Source organism: Aquarana catesbeiana, linkage group LG10 (assembly GCF_042186555.1).
Source record: "Aquarana catesbeiana isolate 2022-GZ linkage group LG10, ASM4218655v1, whole genome shotgun sequence".
NCBI lineage: Eukaryota > Metazoa > Chordata > Amphibia > Anura > Ranidae > Aquarana > Aquarana catesbeiana.
Genome location: NC_133333.1, coordinates 222,550,106 through 222,572,069, shown reverse-complemented (window position 1 = coordinate 222,572,069; position 21,964 = coordinate 222,550,106). Strand labels below are relative to the sequence as shown.

The 21,964-nt window shown below is 44.5% G+C and overlaps 1 protein-coding gene across 3 annotated transcripts in view; it reads right to left on the bottom strand.

The window, feature by feature from the left end:
• The window catches only part of JAM3 (junctional adhesion molecule 3), a 78,761-nt gene extending 58,466 nt beyond the window's left edge, over positions 1–20,295 (bottom strand). For 2 of the 3 annotated variants that reach the window (XM_073603350.1, XM_073603351.1), the window contains exon 1: positions 20,158–20,295. In XM_073603350.1, coding sequence (XP_073459451.1) covers positions 20,158–20,247 — 90 coding nt within the window. In that variant the 5' untranslated portion in view covers positions 20,248–20,295. The remainder of the gene's footprint in view (positions 1–20,157) is intronic. The other variant, XM_073603352.1, reaches the window with a different exon arrangement.
• Between the last annotated feature and the right edge of the window lie 1,669 nt (positions 20,296–21,964).

Here is a 21,964-nt window from a genome sequence, read left to right as displayed (position 1 = left end):
AGCAATTTGTCTGCACCCCAGAAACAGAGAACTAGTCTATCAACATTCTGCATCAGTGATCAGTACATCCAACAACCACTACTCCCAGCAACAGGCAGAGATATCCGACAACCAATGCTCCCAGCAACAGGCAGAGATATCCAACAACCACTTCTCCCAGCAACAGGCAGAGATATCCGACAACCAATGCTCCCAGCAACAGGCAGAGATATCCAACAACCACTACTCCCAGCAACAGGCAGAGATATCCGACAACCAATGCTCCCAGCAACAGGCAGAGATATCCGACAACCAATGCTCCCAGCAACAGGCAGAGATATCCAACATCCACTACTCCCAGCAACAGGCAGAGATATCCAACAACCACTACCCCCAGCAACAGGCAGAGATATCCAACAACCACTACCCCCAGCAACAGGCAGAGATATCCAACAACCACTACTCCCAGCAACAGGCAGAGATATCCAACATCCACTACTCCCAGTAACAGGCAGAGATATCCAACAACCACTACCCCCAGCAACAGGCAGAGATATCCAACAACCACTACTCCCAGCAACAGGCAGAGATATCCAACATCCACTACCCCCAGCAACAGGCAGAGATATCCAACATCCACTATGGAGATATTTGACAGGTGCTAACCCCAGCAATGGGCAGAGGCATCCAACAACCACAACACCAACAATGGATGGAAAAATATGGCAACCACTACCTCCGGACATCTGAATAAAGGTAAACCCCAGCAATGGGTGGAAATATCTGAATAAACACTACTCCAGTAATGGGTGGAGACATTTGAAAAAAAAAAAACACATCCAGCAATAGGCGAAGACATCTGAATAAACGTTACTCCCAGCAATGAATGGAGACATTGGAGTAAACGATATTCCCAGCAATGGATGGGGACATTGAAGTAAACGTTACCCCCAGCAATAAGTGGAGACAATGGAGTAAAATGTTATATCCAGCAATGGCCGTAGACAGCCAAATAAATGCTACCGCCAGCAATGGGCGGAGACATCTAAATAAACGTTAATCTAAGCAATGGGCAGAGATATCTGACATCCACTACCCCTGCAATCGATGGAAATATCTGACAAGCGTTATCCCAAGCAATGGGCAGAGACATCTGACCACACAACCATTACCCCCAGCAATTAGCAGAGACCTCCCACAACCGTTACTCCCAGCAATGGGTGGGAACATCTGACAATTGCTACCACTGGCAATGTGCAGAGACATCTGAGTACAACCAGATACATGGAACAGGTAAAGGATCGATCGCACAATATATACTGTATTCTCTCTTATCAGATTGTTTTAAATGACACACTCTTGTGAAAAAGCCTTCATCTTTGATAACTTTTTAAGCTTTTCCATATTTGATAAAATGATTATCTCTGCATATTCTCAACACTGTGGAAGATGCTGGCAAAATGCAACAGCAGCGATCCGACTCGTGGAGTGTGCTACGTGCAATAAAAGGATTGTGGGAAGGCACAGAACGCTGTTGTGGAAAATTCCTTGCATCACTGGAAGACATGGGTCACTCTGGACGACTTCATACACAGCAGAGAAACTTGCTGACCTCTCTAAAAATACAAATCAGTTGAGTCACTGACTGTTCTGACTTGCTTACTACATGTTATACAGTCACACAGCCAGCCGCACAGCTCAGCCAGTAGGGTGGCACCATCATTTTATCTTCCAGTGTCACCGGGGGAGGGGGGGGGGGGCACCAATATTGTGACATCTTCCTGTGTCACACATCTGCTCAATGAATCAGTCGTGTGATGTCGGCACTCCAAGCACAAAGCATACTTACCCAACAGGCCTGCCACTTTCCAAACACTGAATTCCTGTTTCCCGTAGCTCCCATGTAGCCCTCATGTCCCTTGGGGCCCATACCTCAGTCAGCGCTATCTTCGCCTTTCCACGACGCAAAGCAAGTTTAAAGCTGCCATGTGTACTTCTCCATCTGGTCCCCGTTTTAACAATTGTGAATAGAGTTGATATGTGGTCGAGGAGTAGTAGAAACACAACCCAACCACCTATCTTCAACATCTGAGCGAACGAGTCCTTAAGGGGAACTTTTAAGCAGTCATTGTTAGTTTTAGACAGACAGTCTGGTAGGCTGAAGTAGGCCTCATATCTCTTCAGGACTCCACAGATGATATCTCCTTGACAAAACTATTCGTTCTGCACCTTTGAAATTTCCTATTCCATTCTCTACAGCAGCCATTCTCAACCAAGGTTCCACCAGAGGTTGCTGGGTGTTCTTTGAGCCAACTGACCTTCCATCTTGATGGTGCCTACATATTGCAGTGGCCCATGCCACGTGTCACAGCAGCGGCTTTACACCAATGATCTTTATAGCAATTGGAAAGGGTGGCATTGTGACCACCTCTGTAAGGAGGCAATTCTTCCTAAAAATCATGGAGGCAAAGAGCATTCTTCACACTGCTCCTCATGAACTGTTTTTAGCAGAGGTTCCCTAAAACCTACAGTGCCTTGCAAAAGTATTCACCCCCCCCCCCCCCCCCCCCATTGGCTTTTACCCATTTTGTTACATTACAGCCTTTAGCTCAAATGTTTTTTTAATCAGAATTGTATGTGATGGATCAGAATACAAGTTGGTGAAGTAAAATTAGAAAAACATATACATAAAACTATTTTTCAGAAATAAAAAACTGATAATTGGCTGTTGCGTATATTCACCCCCTTTGTTATGAAGCCCATAAAAGGCTCTGGTGCAACCAATTACCTTCAAAACTTACATAATTAGTAAAATGATGCCCACCTGTGTGCAATTTAAGTGTCACATGATCTGTCATTACATATACACACCTTTTTGAAAGGCCCCAGAGGCTGCAACACCTAAGCAAGAGGCACCACTAACCAAACACTGCCATAAGGACCAAGGAACTCTCCAAACAAGTAAGAGACAATGTTGTTGAGAAGTACAAGTCAGGGTTAGGTTATAAAAAAATATCCAAATCTTTGATGATCCCTAGGAGCACCATCAAATCTATCATAACCAAATAGAAAGAACATGGCACAACAGCAAACCTGCCAAGAGACGGCCGCACACCAAAACTCACGGACTGGGCAAGGAGGGCATTAATCAGAGAGGCAGCACAGAGACCTAAGGTAACCCTGGAGGAGCTGCAGAGTTCCACAGCAGAGACTGGAGTATCTGTACATAGGACGACAATAAGCCGTACGCTCCATAGAGTTGGGCTTTATGGCAGAGTGGCCAGAAGAAAGCCATTACTTTCAGCAAAAAACAAAATGGCACGTTTTGAGTTTACAAAAACGCATGTGGGAGACTCCCAAAATGTATGGAGGAAGGTGCTCTGGTCTGATGAGACTAAAAGTGAACTTTTTAGCCATCAAATAAAACGCTATGTCTGGTGCAAACCCAACACATCACATCACCCAAAGAACACCATACCCACCGTGAGACATGGTGGTGGCAGCATCATGCTGTGGGGATGTTTTTCAGCAGTCGGGACTGGGAAACTGGTCAGAGTTGAGGGAAAGATGGATGGTGCTAAATACAGGGATATTCTTGAGCAAAACCTGTACCACTCTATGTGTGATTTGAGGCTAGGATGGAGGTTCACTTTCCAGCAGGACAATGACCCCAAATACACTGCTAAAGCAACATTTGAGTGGTTTAAGGGGAAACATGTAAATGTGTTGGAATGGCCTAGTCAAAGCCCAGACCTCAATCCAATAGAAAATCTGTGGTCAGACTTAAAGATTGCTGTTCACAAGTGCAAACCATCCAACTTGAAGAAGCTGGAGCAGTTTTGTAAGGAGGAATGGGCAAAAATCCCAGTGGTAAGATGTGACAAGCTCATAGACTTATCCAAAGCGACTTGGAGCTGTGATAGCCGCAAAAGGTGGCTCTACAAAGTATTGACTTTAGGGGGGTGAATAGTTATGCACACTGACTTTTTCTGTTATTTTGGCCTATTTGTTGTTTGCTTCACAATAAAAAAAAAAAAAAATCATCAAAGTTGTGGGCATGTTCTGTAAATTAAATGATGCAAATCCTCAAACAATCCATGTTAATTCCAGGCTGTGAGGCAACAAAACTAGAGGTCAACCGATATGGGTTTTTCTCTGGCCGATGCCGATATTTAGAAATCGCGGTGGCCGATGGCTGATATGTGATGCCGATTTTTTTTGGGCCGATATATTTGGCCGATTTTTTTTTTTTTTTCCCCTTCATCTCATAAAATCTAACAGTTAGACCCCTTTCACACTGGGGCGTTTTTCAGGCGCTTTTGGGCTAAAAAGAGCGCCTGTAAAGTGCCTGTAAAACGGCTCCTCTGCAGTCTCAGTGTGATATCCTGAGTGCTGTCACACTGAGGCGATCCGCTGGCAGGATGTAAAAAAAAAAAAGTCCTGCAAACGGCATCTTTGGAGCGGTGTATACCGCTCCTCCACCACTCCTGCCCATTGAAATGAATGCGCACCGCTGCCGAAGCGCCTGCAAAGCGTTTTGGCAGCGGCGCTTCAGGGGCGCATTTAACCCCTTCCTCGGCTGCTAGCTGGGTTATAAGCGCCCTGCTAGCAGCCGAATAGTGCCTCTAAAATGACGGTAAAGCGCCGCTAAAACTAGCAGCGTTTTACCATCAACGCATGCCCGCTCAAGTGTGAAAGCAGCCTTAAGTAATAAGTGATACAGAAAATTTTTTACATTTAAACATTTATTAAACAAAACAAACCTCCAATCAGTTCACTTGTATGTATAATTTAGGAAAAAAAAAAAAAAAAAATCTATCTTAACCACTTCAATACCAGGCACTTAGACACCTTCCCGCCCAGACCAATTTTCAGCTTTCAGCGCTGTCGCAATTTGAATGACAATTGCGCGGTCATGCTACACTGTACCCAAACAAATTTTTTATCATTTTGTTCCCACAAATATAGCTTTCTTTTGGTGGTATTTGATCACCTCTGCGGTTTTTATTTTTTGCGCAACAAATAAAAAAAGACCGAAAATTTTGAAAAAAAAACAAGTTTTTCTTTGTTTCTGTTAAAACTTTTTTGTAAATAAGTACGTTTTCTTCTTCAATGACGGGCACTGATACGGCGGCACTGATGGGCACCAATGAGGTGGCACTGATGAGGTGCCACTGACGGGCACTGATAGGTGGCACTGGTATGCGGCACTGATGGGCACTCATAGGTGGCACAGATGGGCACTCATAGGTGGCATTGATAGTTGGCACAGATGGGCATGGATGGGCACTGATAGATGGGCACTGATGGGCACAGATGGGCACTGACAGGTGGCATGAATGGACACTGATGGGTGGCACTGATGGCACTGCTTGTTTGCAGTGATGCCCCTTAGGGTGGCATTGCTGGGCATCACTGCAACATAATGGTGCCAATCAGTGCCCATTTGTGGGCACTGATTGGCACAGATTTGGCACACTGGGCACATGTGGATGGCCATGGGGTACATACCTGGCCATCCACATGTTGCCCCTTCCCTGGTGGTCCTAGTGGCGATCCCTGGTGGTCCAGTGTGGTGATCTGTGGGGGGGCTGTGCTGATAAACAATCAGCGCAGACCCCCCCCTGCCAGGAGAGCCGCCGATCGGCTCTCCTCTAATCGCGTCTGTCAGACGCGAGTGAGGAAGAGCCGATCAACGGCTCTTCCTATTGACAGCGTGATCAGCCATGATTGGACACGGCTGATCACGTGGTAAAGAGCCTCCGCCGGAGGCTTTTTACCAAGATCAGTGTAGCGGTGTGTCAGACTGACACACCGCTCCACCGATCGCCGCGATGCGCGCCCCCGGGGGCGCGCTGCGGCATGTTATCCTGCTGGACGTCATATGACGTCCAGTCAGGATAACAGAACCACTTCCCGGACGTCAATCCGCTATAGGGTGGGCGGGAAGTGGTTAAATATTAAATACACAAAAACAGGTAATCAAAACTTTTGGACGAAAACAAATGGGCTAACTTTACTGCTTAGTTTTTTTTAAATTCATTACTGTATTTTTTTTTTTAAAATTGCGTTTGAAAGACCGCTGCGCAAATACCGTGTGACATAAAATATTGCAACAACCACCATTTTATTCCCTAGGGTCTCTGCTAAAAAAAATATATATATAATGTTTTGGGGTTCTAAGTGATTTTCTAGCAGAAAATACAGGATTTTTACCTGTAAGCAACAAGTGTCAGAAAAGATTTAGTCTTTAAATGGTTAAACTGAGAATTCCTACACATGGAGTTCAGTCTATTGATAAAAAGAACCTGAAAAGATACAATGTATCTTCTTATCAGATTTGGCAGGCTGCCCAGGGAGGAGAGAATCCTCTCCACAGATAATGTCAGGCAACTTGCATTGACTTCTATTAGACCCCTTTCACACTGGGGTGGTTTGCAGGCGTTATTGCGCTAAAAATACTGCCTGCAAACCGCCCCTAAACAGCCTCCGCTGTTTGTTCTGTGTGGAAGGCCGAGGGCTTTCACACTGAAGCGGTGCGCTGGCAGGACGGTCAAAAAAGTCCTGCAAACCGCTTCTTTGGAGCGGTGAAGGAGCGGTGTATTCACCGCTCCTGCCCATTGAAATCAATGGGACAGCGCGGCTATACCGCGGCAATACCGCGGCTATAGCCGCGCTGTACGAGGGATTTTAACCCTTTTTCGGCCGCCAGCGGGGGTTAAAACCGCACCGCTAGCGGCCGAATATCGCTGCAAGAACGACGGTACAGCAGCGCTAAAAATAGCGCTGTTGTACCGCCGACGCCCCCACCGCCCCAGTGTGAAAGGGGCCTTACAGAAGTCATTTGCAAGTCACATCAGCCTTTTTTATGAGCACAATCGGTCGATGCCGATTAAGTAAAAAAAGCCAAATATCGGCCCATATATCGGTCGACCTCTAAACAAAACACGAAAAAAATGGCAATAATTTTGCAAGGCACTGTAATTTTTCTTTAAGGTACTTCTTTCTGGTATAAAAAGGTTGAGAAAGGCTGCTGTATAGTATAAAATAAGTCAACACATATAGAGTGGACTCTCATTATACTGGTCTTACAAGGGATTTCACCAATGAAGTCCCCAAAACGAAAATGGGCTCTACAAAGGGGAAACAATCCCTACTGTGGAGTCATCGTGTTCTCCCGGTAAGGAGGTAAATCTTCACTTTGCAAAGCATACCCAATCATGTGCAAGGAAAAAAAACAAAACAAATTTTCTTGCACATGATTGGATGATGGAAGTGAGCAGAGCTTCATCTCATTTACTAAACTCTGGAGTAGACATGTGCACTACTGAAAAATTAGTTTCATTCGATTTTTTATTTTTTTTTTTTTCCGTTTATCGGATCATTTGTAATGATCGGCATTCATTACTTTGGATCATTAGTAACTTAGGATGCATTTGTATTCACGTTCCATTCCATTTGTTTAGATGCGACATGTGTTACTTCAGATAATTCGTAACTTCGAATGCATTCATATTTGTTCCGTTCACTAATGCCGCGTACACACGATCGGAATTTCGGCCCGCAAAAGACAGATGAGCGTTTTTCATCGGAAAATGCGACCGCGTGTATGCTCCATCTGTCTTTTGCTGGCGGAATTCCAGCCAGCAAAATATTGAGAGCATGCTCTCAATTTTTCGGTCAGGAAAAGTTCCTATCCGAAAATGCGATCGTCTGTGGCCATTCCGATGCGCAATATCCCTACGCATGCTCAGAAACAATTCGACGCATGCTCGGAAGCATTGAACGTAATTTTCTCGGCTCGTCGTAGTGTTGTACGTCACCGCTTTCCTGACGTAATTTCAGCGAACTTTTGCGTGACCGTGTGTATGCAAGGTAAACTTGAGTGGAATCCCGTCATATCTTTTTCAGATGAGAAAAGCGATCGTGTGTATGCGGCATAACAGTTAATTTAGCCAAATTAAGGAAAATCCAACAAAAATTTAAATCGAATCTATCCCAAAATAGCTGCTATGGAGCAGAGACCCGAATGAAAGAATTACTGAATTACTTCAGCTATTTTACCTACAATGTAATAGTTTATAATAATAAATAATAATACAAATTATAATAATAATTAATAATTTAAATTAGAATAGAAAATACGTAAAACGAAATTATCCGAATGTAATCAATTCATTCTTTCTGAAAATTTGTTTTCGCATTCATTCGTCAAAAGATTTTCATTTATTCGGATGCTTCCCGAATGAATATGCCGAATTTCATCTGAAAATTAATTCCTAACAAAATGAATCGCACGTCTACTCTGGAGCAAGTGCAAAGTGCACAATCTATTTGCCTTTAGTAAATCAACCCCATTGTTCTTACAGTGCAAACTGCATAGAGGTAGCGGTGTAACTGTAACTGTATACTGTCACTACCACAAGTAAGTACACAAGGGTTGATTTGCTAAAGGCAAACAGACTGTGCTCTCTGCAGTTGCTCCAGAGCTTAGTAAATTAAATAAATCTTTGCAAAGCATACCCAATCATGTGCAAGGAAAAAAAAAACAAACAAAAAAAAAAAAAACAGCATTTTTGCTTGCACATGATTGGATGATGAAAGTCAGCAGAGCTTCCCCTCATTTACTAAGCTCTGGAGCAACTGTACAGTCTATTTGCCTTTAGGGTACTTTCACACTAGAGAATCCAAAATCGCGATCTTTTTCCCTTCCCGATCTTCAAAACAAGCATGTCACGATTAGCTGGAAAAAATAAAATAAAAAAATCCAGGCAGCCTGCCAAGTTTTATTACCAATAAGTAGAAACAAAGTATCTTTTCATTCTTTTATCAAAGGAAAGAACTCCGGCATGTAAATGAGGGAAGTTTAACCATTTAAAGACCAGACCTTTTCTGACATTTGTTGCTTACAAGTAAAAGTCATTATTTTCTGCTAGAAAATTACTTGGAGCACCCAAACATGATATTTTTTTTTTTTTAGCAGAGACACTGGGAATAAAATGGTGGTTGTTGCAATATTTTATGTCACACTGTATTTGCGCAGCGGTTTTTCAAAAGCAATTTTTTTGGGAAAAAAATATACTTTAATGTGTTAAAAAAACTAAACAGTAAAGTTAGTCCAATTTTTTTGTATAATGTGAAAGAAGATGTTACACCGCGAGAATCGCGATCTTTATTCTAAGCAAAATCGTGATTCTCATTTTAGCCAGAATCGTGCAGCTCTATTTCACACTGAGGCAGTTTTCAGGCATTTTAGCGCTAAAAATAGTGCCTGTAAAGCGCATGAAAACTGCCTCTCCAGTGTGAAAGTCAGAGTGCGTTCACACTTGGGTGGCGCGTTTGCGAAACTGAAAAAAAAAGTCCTGCAAGCAGCGTCTTTGGGGCGGTGCAGGTGCGCTGTATACAGTGCTCATACACTGCCCTTGCCCATTGGAATGAATGGGCAGAGCTTCCAAAGTGCCACAACACGGGCGCTATTAACCCCTTCTTCAGCCGCTATTAAAACTAGCGGCACTTTACTGCTAATGGACCCACCGCCCCAGTGTGTATCACCAAGACCCCCTTTCACACTGTGGCAGTTTTCAGGCATTTTAGCGCTAAAAATAGTGCCTGTAAAGCGCCTGAAAACTGCCTCTCCTGCCTCCCCGGTGTGAAAGCCCGAGTGCGTTCACACTGGGGCGGTGCGCTTGCGGGACGGGAAAAAAAGTCCTGCAAGCAGCATCTCTGGGGCGGTCCCACACCCGCCCCTGCCCACTGAAATAATTGGGCAGCGCTTCCTAAGCGCCTGAAAAGCGTTTCGGAAGCGCCGTAATGCGGGCGCTTTTAACCCATACTTTGGCTGCTAGCAGGGGATAAAAGTGCCCCGCTAGCGGGCGAAAAGCGCTGATTAAACAGCGGTAAAGTGCCGCTAAAATTAGCAGCGCTTTACCGCTTACACACCCGCCGCCCCAGCCAAAATGAAATGAAGAAAACACAATGAAATAAAAGCGAGCGCTGGATCCACATTCCAATCCAACTCACACATCAGAAATCTTTTTGGCGTAGCTTGTGAGATAATCAGAGTTCAGGTACAAGTGACAGTTGTTCTAATGGAGGGACAGTAAGAAATTCACACCCGGCTCCATCACCCCCCCCCCCCCCCCATGGTCTCAGTGCTCAGGGGGGGCCCAGCCATTCATCACCAGATGTCACATCTACTGCATTTATCCAACCAACAGCCACCAGTGTTGTCCCCGTCAGCTGTTCCATTCATGCTCATGGCTCTGATCAGACAGACGAGCCGGGGACAGCTGTCAGAGGCTGCAAACAGTGACAGGTGTGTGTCAGCTGAACCCAGGCCAAGATTTATACACCCCCCTATGTACGGAGCCGCGGCTACACACCGCACAGGTATCATAGACACACATGTAATATCCCAGTCCATATCTATACATAGAATATAGATCAAGATTCAGCATGAAGTCATTATTGCCATCTATTTGCTGGAGTTATATCAGATGTAAATGCAACACAAAGTGGAAGAAAAGGCCTTAAATCCTAAATACCCCCCTCCCCTCCCCTCCCCCAATCACTGATGTAACCAAAAGCCAGCCATATGCCCCCATTTTTTTTAATCTATCTCCCTGATTAAAGTTACAAAGGAAGTCTAGAGTCTAGAATTATTGCTCTTGCTATAAGGATCGCAGCGATATCTCACATGTGTAGTATGATCGTTTATAGGTGAATGACCTACGTATGCGTTCGTCTGTGCACACGAGCGGGGGGGGGGGGGAGCACTTTGAAAAAAAAAAAAAAGAAGTTTGTGCGTTTTTGATGCAGTCCAGTGCCTTTTCCCCCCTCTTTTTTCTTAACCTTAAATAAGGACGTGTGTTCCAGTGCGGTTTTGGTGCGTTTTTCAGCATTCCAGTACAGTCCAGTGCAGGAAAAATGCAACACATTCTACTTTTTTTTTCTGAAACTGGAACTGCAAGCACTGGTGTGAACTACGCCATTAAAAACCATATAACCTACTTTCCATGCGTTTTTGATGCAAAAAAAAAAAAAAAAACCCGCACAGGACTGCATGTGGTGTGAACTGGACCTAAATATTTTTTGATTGCTTTTATTTCTATCACAAGAAATGTAAACATCCCTTGTGATAACAATAAATCATGTCAGGTCCTCTTTATGGAGACATCTGGGGTCTATAATTCTCTACCCTTGAAAGGATCAGATCAAAAAAAGAAAAAAACCATTAACCACTTCCCGCCCGCCCTATAACGGATTGACGTCCGGGAAGTGGTTCCGTTATCCTGACTGGGCGTCATATGACGTCCAGCGGGATAACATGCCGCCGCGCGCATCGCCGCGATCGGTGGAGTGGTGTGTCAGCCTGACACACCGCTCCACCGATCTTGGTAAAGAGCCTCCGGCGGAGGCTCTTTACCACGTGATCAGCCGTGTCCAATCACGGCTGAACATGCTGTCAATAGGAAGAGCCGCTGATTGGCACCATTATGTTTTAGTTATGCCCAGCAATGCCACCAATAAATTTTATCAGTGCCACCAATCAGTGTCATCAGTGCCACCTGTCATTGCCCATCGGTGCCCATCAGTGGCACCTATCAGTGCCACCCATAAGTACCCATCAGTGCCACCCATATGTACCAATCAGTGCCGCCTATGAGTGCCCATCAGTGCCGCCTATGAGTGCCCATCAGTGCCGCCTATGAGTGCCCATCAGTGCCGCCTATGAGTGCCCATCAGTGCCGCCTATGAGTGCCCATCAGTGCCGCATACCAGTGCCACCTATCAGTGCCCATCAGTCCCACCTATCAGTGCCACCTCATCGGTGCCCATCAGTGCCACCGTATCAGTGCCCGTCAGTGCAGCCATATCAGTGCCCGTCAGTGAAGAAGAAAACGTACTTATTTACAAAAAATTAACAGAAACAAAGAAAAACTATTTTTTTTTTTTTTAATTTCAGTCTTTTTTTATTTGTTGCGCAAAAAATAAAACCGCAGAGGTGATCAAATACCACCAAAAGAAAGCTCTATTTGTGGGAACAAAATGATAAAAAATGTGTTTGGGTACAGTGTAGCATGACCGCGCAATTGTCATTCAAATTGCGACGGCGCTGAAAGCTGAAAATTGGTCTGGGCAGGAAGGTGTCTAAGTGCCTGGTATTGAAGTGGTTAATCTGATGCTTTCCCGAAAAAAAAGGCAATGTTTACATCTGTTCTAAACCAGAAGTGACGCTTCCAACCTCCTAGATCACAGAGGTGAGCAGAGACGATCTGCTCTCTCCTCACCTACAGTATATGGGCAGCCATGCCCTGCTTTGCAGGGAGAAAAATCTTCCACATCGATTAGTAAAAGCAGCAAACATTACACATTGTTAGGCACACAATTAACCCCTTGATCGCCCCTAGATGTTAACCCCTTCCCAGCCAGTGTCATTAGTACAGTGACAGTGTAGAGTATTAGCACTGATCACTGTATCAGTCACTGGTGATGTCAGTTAGTGTCAGGTTGCCCCCTAGAAGCCGCTGATCAACACCAATACTAGTATTAAATTTTTTTTTTTTTAAATAATTAAAAATTCCAGTATAAATACCATCATTTGTAGACACTATAAGTTTCATGCAAACTAATCAATATATACTTATTTTATACTATATTTTTTTTTTTTACCAAAGACATGTAGTAAAATACATTTTGGCCAACATTTATGATGAAGCTAATTTTTTTTTTTAATTTATTGGATATATTTTATAGCAAAAAGTAAAAAATATTTTTCAAAGTTTTTGGTCTTTTTTTTGTTGTTTATATAATAAAAAATAAAAAGAAAAACAGAAGTGATGAAATACCACCAAAAGAAGTTCTATTTGTATGGGGGGAAAAAAATATAATTTGGGTACAGCGTCGCATGACCACACAATTGCCAGTTAAAGTAGCACAGTGGTGAACAGCAGAAAATGCCATGGTCATGAAGGGGTTAAAATCTGGAGGTTAAATGAAAGGTATACAGAATAGAGAATAGCTGGGCGGATTGTAGTAAGGAGATCCAGTCAACTGGAGAAGTCCTGGAGGCAAGCATGGGAGGAGGTGATGAAGGATCCACAGAGCGGCAGGTCTTGGGAAAAAGCAAAAAAAGCATGGGGCAGAGTCGTAGATGGCTATGTAGGCTGTTGTTCATATTATGAATTTTAATTATTGGATAATCAGAAGTCGTTGGAGGGATTGGCAGAGAAGCTTGGCACACACCGAGTGGTTAGAAGGTGTATAAGTCTGGCAGTAGCATTCATGATATACAGAAGGAGGGATGGCCTGTGTAGAAGTAGGCCAATGAGGAGGGAGTTGTAGTGGTCAAGGCTAGAACCACAAGGGAGTGAATTGGTTGCTTGATGGTGTTGTTGTCCTTCAGCCCAGAGTCATCTGGTAGTTTTACAAAAGGCACAAACCATGAAAGTATAACTAGAGGCAAAACTGTTTTAGTTTTGGATAAAGTGGAGAGGTATTAGACCCCCCCCCCGTTAGGGAGATTCACCCTCTCTATTGCTGTACGTTGGTGCTGAATAGAACTATATAAACCTTATACCTATTAGATTGTAAGCTCTTCTGAGCAGGGCCCTCTTAATCCTAGTGTATTGTATTGTATTATAACTGTATTGTCTCCCTTTTATATTGTAAAGCGCTGCGTAAACTGTTGGCACTATATAAATCCTGAATAATAATAATAATAATAATTATAAGGGCTCATAACTAAGCAGGATTTTTAACACCGCAACAGAACCAGTTGTGAAGACATACATAGAATTTAAAGAGGAAGTAAACCCTGATGGGTTTTACTTCCTCTTTTGCTCGCTGCAAAGCCTGCAAATGAAAAGCATAATGGGCTAGTATGCATTACTTACTAGCCCATTATGTGCCACTTACCTGCAAAAGAATCCAGCGATGTCCCCTGTGTGGGCAGCATCCATCTTCTGGCCCCTCTTCCTTCCGGACAGCCGGCTCTGTGATTCGCCGGAGCCGTGTGACGCCACTCCCACGCATGCGCACGGGAGCCGCGATTAACGGCACAGGCTAGGGAAGAAACGGCACTTTGTTTCGTTTCTTCCCCGCACATGAGCCGTTGGAATTTTCGGCGGACTACAAGTAAAATATCTCCTAAACGGCATACGTTTAAGGAGATATTTCCACTACCTATAGGTAAGCCTTATTCTAGGGTCACCTATAGGTAGAAGTCCAAAAAGTGGGTTTACAAGCACTTTAAAGGGATGCATTTTTGTTGAGTTTGTTCTTGCGCTTTTTTAACGCAAAAAAAAAAACGCTCAGTGTGAAAGCAGCCTAATCGGCCAAAAAGGTGTCAGTAGTGGCCGAAAATAAATTCATATTCATTTAAATTCATGATAATAATTAAAAAGTTAAATACAATTTTATATGTATATATATATATTTTTTTTTTTTTTTTTAAACTTCAATTTCGGTGCATCCTGAATTTTCGGTTATGGCACACTAATAATAAAATTCATAAAAAAAAAAAAATACTGAATAACGGAAAAGTCAGAGCTTTTGTCTGAGCAGACGGCATTGTGCCCGTGGCGTCTGCCTTAATTCATCCAGAGCTTGTGTACATTATTCCTCCCGAATGACAGCACCAAACAATGACGGAAGGCTGTATCTGCAGGAAGAAGTGCGCTCATTGTCTGGTGACATCTCCCTGCCAGCACATTCCTGGCACTATCCGGCTCGGCACCATTTAACTCCTTCTTTATAGGAGATACACAAAAAAACACATCAACTGTCATAGATGAGTCCACCTCTGGAAAAGACTTGGTTCTGGGTTGTGTACAGGACGCCAAGGTTGGGTCCTGGACGGGAACTATATATCACCAATATTTGGGTTGTGGTCCCTTTAAGGGAAGTGTGATAACATTCAGGGGGTCACTCAGGATGGGCGAGGATTTCCCGGGAACAGCTTTAATCAGGAGAGGATCGATTTGCAGTTCTCTGTGTGTTAAAGTAGTTGTAAAGCTAAAAGTTTTTTCACCCTAATGCATTCTATGCATTAAGGTGAAAAAACATCCCACAATACCGCCCCCCCCCCCAGTTTTACTTACCTGACCCCTCGAAAGCCCCGCGCTCGTTCCCGACATCCTCTTCGCCGCTCAGCCTGGCCGTCGATTGGCTAGAGTGGATAGATTGAAAGCAGTGCAGCCATTGGCTCGCGCTGCTGTCAATCACATCCAATGATGTGGCGTGCCAGGGGGCGGGGCCGAGTGATACAGTGAGCGGCTGTGGCCGCCGGCTGTATCACGAGAGCGCGCCTGCAAGCACTCAACACCATGCGAGGGAGCGCGCATGAAAGTGTTGAGTCCTTGTGGGGGGGGAGCCGAGACAGCCGCCGAGGGACCCCAGAAGACCAGGTTCAGGGCCACTCTGTAAGTATAAGTATAACATGTTTGTTATTTAAAAAAAAAAAAAAAAAAATAGCTTTAGTGATCCTTTAATAGAGAGATATTTGAATTATAAAAAAGGAACCCCACTACGGAGAATGAAAAAAAAAAAAAAAAAACCTCAATTTTTTGTTGCCAACATCCCAAAATATTGTATAGTTGTAGAAAGAAAGTACCCCCCCGGTACTATGGGACTTTAAGGGCGAACTTTTGAAAACATAGAAAGATTTAGGCTCCATGCACACTGGAGCTCAAAAAAGCTTTTTCTTGAAGCCAGATTGCTGGCAGAAAACGCTTGTTGAAAAACTAGCTTTTTTAACAGCGTCTTGTACTAGCGTTAATGAGCGTTTATAAGCGTTTTTTAGCATTAGCGTTAATGGGCGTTTTTAATCAAAATACACAGGAGGACACTCCAAAAATCCCACAATGCGTTCCAAACTCCCACGATGTATTGAAAAAATAAATCGCTAATTAACGCGCGTTTATGAGCGTTTGGCTTTTTTTAGTGGTGAAAAACGGCACTTTGAACGCAAATTTCTGGCATTCATAAAAAAGCCCATAAACTCCACTGCTCATTAAAGCTAAAAAACGTCCATGTGTGCATGGACACATAGGATAACAGAGTGAAGTTTATGGGCTTTTAAAAAAAAAAAACGCCCAAACGCCAATAAACTGCAGTTTATTAGCTCCAGTGTGCATGGAGCCTTATTGTTTTATAAGTTAAAAAGTGTAGTGATGTGAAACAACACCATGCATAAAATAGTACATAATATACATATAGTATGAGAAAAACGCGTCTCCTAGACGCGTTTCGGGAATTTGGGGGTGAATCCCTTCTTCAGGGGCATGGAGGAGATGATACTTGGAGATGCTCAGTACTATGTTCATGAGATCAAATATTTATAAAAAAATGGTTAAGATGGAGCTGAACAGGTAGAAAGACACATATCCAGAAGTGGAAAAAAGTGACCAAATAAATGAGAGATCCTCTCGGCTGGAGAAGTCCCTCACAAGGATCCACAAGGTCTCCGCAGCCAACTCGAGAAATCCAACATGGAGCTGGAACCGTAGGAATGTCAGTCCTTGGTGTAGAGTGTCGGCGTTAATCTCGCCTGGCGGACGCTGCTGTTCTGGGGTCCCCCCTGGGAGATTAACGCCGGAAAAAAAAAATTCCTTTAACCACTTGCCAACCAGGCCAATTCTGACGTTTCCTACATGTAAAAATCATTATTTTTTTTGCTAGGAAATGACATAGAACCAAACATGATATATATATATTTTTTTTTAGCAGAGACCTTGGAGAATACAATGGCGGTCATTGCAACTTTTTATCTCGCACAGCATTTGCGCAGCAATTTTTCGAACGCGTTTTTTTTTTGGGGAAAAAGAACTTTCATGCTTTAAAGAAAAAAAAAAAAAAAAAAAAAAAAAACACAGTAAAAAGTTAGCCCAATTTGTTTGCATAACGTGAAAGAGAAAGTTACGCCGAGTAAATAGATACCTAACATGGCACGCTTCAATATTGTACACGCCTGTGGAATGGCGCCAAACTTTGGTACTTAAAAACCCCCCATAGGCGACGCATTAAATTTTTTTTTACTGGTCACATGTTTAGAGTTACAGAGGAGGTCCAGGGATAGAATTATTGCTCTCGCTCCAACGTTCACGGCGACACCTCACGAGTGTGGTTTGAACACCGTTTTCATATGTGGGCGGGACTTGCATATGCGTTCGCTTCTGCATGCGAGTACACAGGGACGCTTTAAAAAAAAAAAAAAGTATTATTATTTTTTTTCATTGTTAATTTTACTTTACATTTTTTATTGTAATAGGAATATGGCATGATAACTAATGTAGTTAAGAGCTGGGCGGAAGTGATGTTTGACGTCGCTTCCGCCCTGCCACGCTATGAAGCCAGTCAGCAGCCAGGCATCCACGATCCACAGGAGAGGACACGATCGTCTCTGCTGCTACCAGTGGGTCCAGTAGGCGGTGGAGACGACCGTGTGTATCTATAGACAAACACACGCGAGCCTGCATGTCTTCCCCTATAGCAGGTGACTTGTTATGGGGGACAGACACAGAGGAGGAGGAGCAAAGATCGCCGCCGGCAGAGGACCCCAAGAAGAGGATCGAGGCTGCTCTGTGCAAAACCATTACACCGTGCGGATGAGTAGAACGTGGATATTATTTGAACTACCTCCTGCCATACAGTAAAACGACGGTGGGCGAGATCCCCTCTTGTTCTGGGGCACCGTCCTAGGCCGTCATCGCTCTGGCACGCAATGATCGCCGCGGGTTCCTAGGACAGGGTGCGACCCCGATCTGGGTAAAGAACAGATGACACGGCTCTTTAACCATGTGATCAGCTGTGTCCAATCAGAGCCGGTCACATGTAAATCAGGGAAGTGCAGTTTTTTGGCTCTCCTCGCCTCACACCGGCAAAGGGAGATCGGCGGCATCTCCTCGCAGCAGAGACTGTACAGGTAATCAGTGCCCTGATTATCAATGGAGCCCCAGCAGTGCCCACCAGTGATGCCAGTCAGTGCCGCAGATCAGTACCTACCAGTGTGCCATATCAGTGCCTCCTCATCAGTGAAAGAGAAAAATGACTTATTTACAAAATTTACTGACAGAAACAAAGAAAAACTTTAAAAAAAAAAAAAAATTTCGGTCTTTTTCCGTTTTTTTTTTTTTTTTTTAGCAAAAACCAAAAAAAAAAAAAAAACAAAACGAAAACAAAAGAAAAGCTTCTATTTGTGGGAAGAAAATAAATAGAATCTCCTATGTGTACAATGTTTTATGACCGCGTAATTGTCATTCAAAGTGCAACAGCGCAGAAGCTGAGAATTGTCCTGGGCAGGACGGGGGATGGGAAGTGTCCGGTATTGAAGTGGTAAAGGAAAAAAAAAAAAAAAAAAAAAAAAACACCACAGCATTGTAAATGACAAAACTCCTCTTGTAGAAATCTTTTATAACACATCAAACTTTCTTTTTTGTGTGAACTTGATGGCCAATATCCCCCCCCCCCCCCCGCTCCCCTTATTGACTATTGAGGTACAATAGACAGACAGAGGGGGGTTATTGGGGTACAACAGAGGGACACACAGAGTATTACTGGGGTACAGTGATGGACAATGGAGGGACTGGGGTGTAATAAAAGGCAGATAATGTAATGGGGGGACGATAGAGGAGATTATTGGAATACACTGAAGGGGTACAGTAGAGGGGAGAAGGGATATCAGGGGGGGGACATCGGGGTACAATAGAGGGGGAGGGGGACATCGGGGTACAATAGAGGGGGAGGGGGACATCGGGGTACAATAGAGGAGGGATATGGGGGTACAATAGAGGGGGAGGGGGACATCGGGGTACAATAGAGGAGAGATATGGGGGTACAGTAGAGGGGGAGGAGGGATATGGGGGTACAATAGAGGGGGGAGGGGGGATATGGGGGTACAATAGTGGGGGGATATGGGGGTACAATAGAGGGGGGATATGGGGGTACAATAGAGGGGGGAGGGGGGATATGGGGGTACAATAGAGGAGAGATATGGGGGTACAATAGAGGGGGGATATGGGGGTACAATAGAGGGGGGATATGGGGGTACAATAGAGGAGAGATATGGGGGTACAATAGAGGGGGGAGGGGGGATATGGGGGTACAATAGAGGGGGGATATGGGGGTACAATAGAGGGGGGATATGGGGGTACAATAGTGGGGGGATATGGGGGTACAATAGTGGGGGGATATGGGGGTACAATAGAGGGGGGATATGGGGGTACAATAGAGGGGGGATATGGGGGTACAATAGAGGGGGGAGGGGGGATATGGGGGTACAATAGAGGAGAGATATGGGGGTACAATAGAGGAGAGATATGGGGGTACAATAGAGGGGGGAGGGGGGGATATGGGGGTACAATAGAGGGGGGATATGGGGGTACAATAGAGGAGAGATATGGGGGTACAATAGAGGGGGGAGGGGGGATATGGGGGTACAATAGAGGAGAGATATGGGGGTACAATAGAGGGGGGAGGGGGGATATGGGGGTACAGTAGTGGGGGGATATGGGGGTACAATAGAGGAGAGATATGGGGGTACAATAGAGGAGAGATATGGGGGTACAATAGAGGAGAGATATGGGGGTACAATAGAGGGGGGAGGGGGGATATGGGGGTACAATAGAGGAGAGATATGGGGGTACAATAGAGGAGAGATATGGGGGTACAATAGAGGGGGGATATGGGGGTACAGTAGTGGGGGGATATGGGGGTACAATAGAGGAGAGATATGGGGGTACAATAGTGGGGGAGGGGGGGATATGGGGGTACAATAGAGGAGAGATATGGGGGTACAGTAGTGGGGGAGGGGGGGATATGGGGGTACAATAGAGGAGAGATATGGGGGTACAATAGTGGGGGAGGGGGGGATATGGGGGTACAATAGAGGAGAGATATGGGGGTACAATAGAGGGGGATATGGGGGTACAATGGTGAGTGGAGGGGGGACATCGGGGTACAGTAGTGGGGGGAGGGGGGACATCGGGGTACAGTAGTGGGGGGAGGGGGGACATCGGGGTACAATAGACGGACAGAGGAGAGATATGGAGATCGGAGAACAATGGAAGGAGATCGGAGGGAAGGAGAAGCCGGGGTGACACACAAAGAAAAGCACCGGGTGGAAGGGAACGTCACCCCTCAATCACCCGGCGGTGGGAGGAGTCTGCGCTCGGTACTCACCCCGCAATAGGAGGAAAAGAAGCCCCGAAACTCTCCGCGCCGCCATCTTCTGCCCCGAGGATGTACTAAGCTCCGCCCACCTCTGTCCATTGGTCTTCTATTCCCAACATCTAACGGTATTCAGGGATGAAGGCTTTTTACGTCCCTCTGCTGGTCTCTTCCAGGTATTACACCTCCTTCTGTTCCCTATACACAGCTATAGAAGCCTGTGATCGCCACCTGCTGGTTCATCTTTAGTGTTACAACCTAGCCCCCATATGCAGCGTTACTGCTTACCGTGGGCCACCTGCTGGTCGCCTTTCGGTATGACATCTTCTCTTTTCTTCTATGTAAGGCAATTCTACAATTAGTTTGTTGTGTTCTGAGCGGCAAGGAGAGAAAAAGTTTTCACAGCAAGACATCTGGGGAAAAAAAACAATCTATTGGGGTATTTCATACAATTATAATAGGATTGGTAATGGGCCAAATGGTCAGATGGTGATTAAAGGGATACTCCACTTTTACAGAGTTTTAAAAAATCATTTTAAGCCTGAAGATTACCAAAACATGATATATTTTCTGAAAGCAAACACCCTGGAGAATAAAATAGTGGTAGCTGCAATGTTTTATGTCACAAAATATTAGCACAACGGTATAGGAAATGCAAAATTGCAGTAAGAAATACACTAAAGTTCATTTTATTGCACACAAACGGAATAGATTGCTAATTTTTTTGGTAAAATATAAAAGATAAGGGTGTGTTGAGAAAAGGGATACCCGGCATGTCAAACCCTAAAATTGCGTGCACCGTGAAACAGTTAAAAAAAGTTAGTAGTACCCTATAGATTCTATAAGTGATGCTATTAAAAGCCCTACAGATCATTCATTTAGAGTTCCCCATGAATAATTGGCCTAGAATTCCACACTTTCATGCATAGACACCCCCAACATTTACATTGTGTGGGTGGGGGGCTCCAAAATTTGAGGGGGGGGTAAATTCATAGCTCCCAACTGTCCCTGATTTCGAGGGACTGTCCCTGATTTGGAACAAAGTCCCCCTGTCCCTCATTCCTCCTCATTTTGGTCTGATCTATATAGATATATATAAAATGCACTTTTTATGTTTCAAAAAGTGTTTCCCAGTGCTAAACCTTTCATCCAATTTCTAAATTGCTGCATTTGTACATTTTAAAAGCCAATATAAAGGAATAGTAGTGGTAAAAAAAGTCCTCATGGATTTAATTAACCTTTTTTTTTTTTTGGTTAATTCTCCTTTAAGGGGGTGTGGCAAGGGGCGTGTCCTATGCCTACATACGTTTGTTAGTAGGTGTCACTCATTCTCATCTCGAAATGTTGGGAGTTATGGGTAAAGTGGTTGTAAAGTCAGAAGGTTTTTTATCTTAATACATTCTATGCATTAAGATAAAAAGCCTTCTGTGTGCAGCAGCCCCCCTAATACTCACCTGAGCCCCATCTCTGTCCAGCGATGTCCACAAGTGCCTCAGCCATTCGGGACTCTCCCTCCTGACTGGCTGAGACACAGCAGTGGCGCCACTGGCTCCCGCTGCTGTCAATCAAAGTCAGTCAGCCAATCAGGAGAGAGGTGGGGTGAGGACAAATCGCAGCTTCGTGTCTGAATGGACACACAAATCTGCAGCTCGGCTCGGGTGCCCCCATAGCAAGCTGCTTGCTGTGGGGGGCACTCGACAGGAGGGAGGGGCCAGGAGAGCCGAAGAGGGACCCAAGAAGAGGAGGATCGAGGCTGCTCTGTGCAAAACCACTGCACAGAGCAGGTAAGCATGACACATTTTTTATTTTTCTAGAAAAA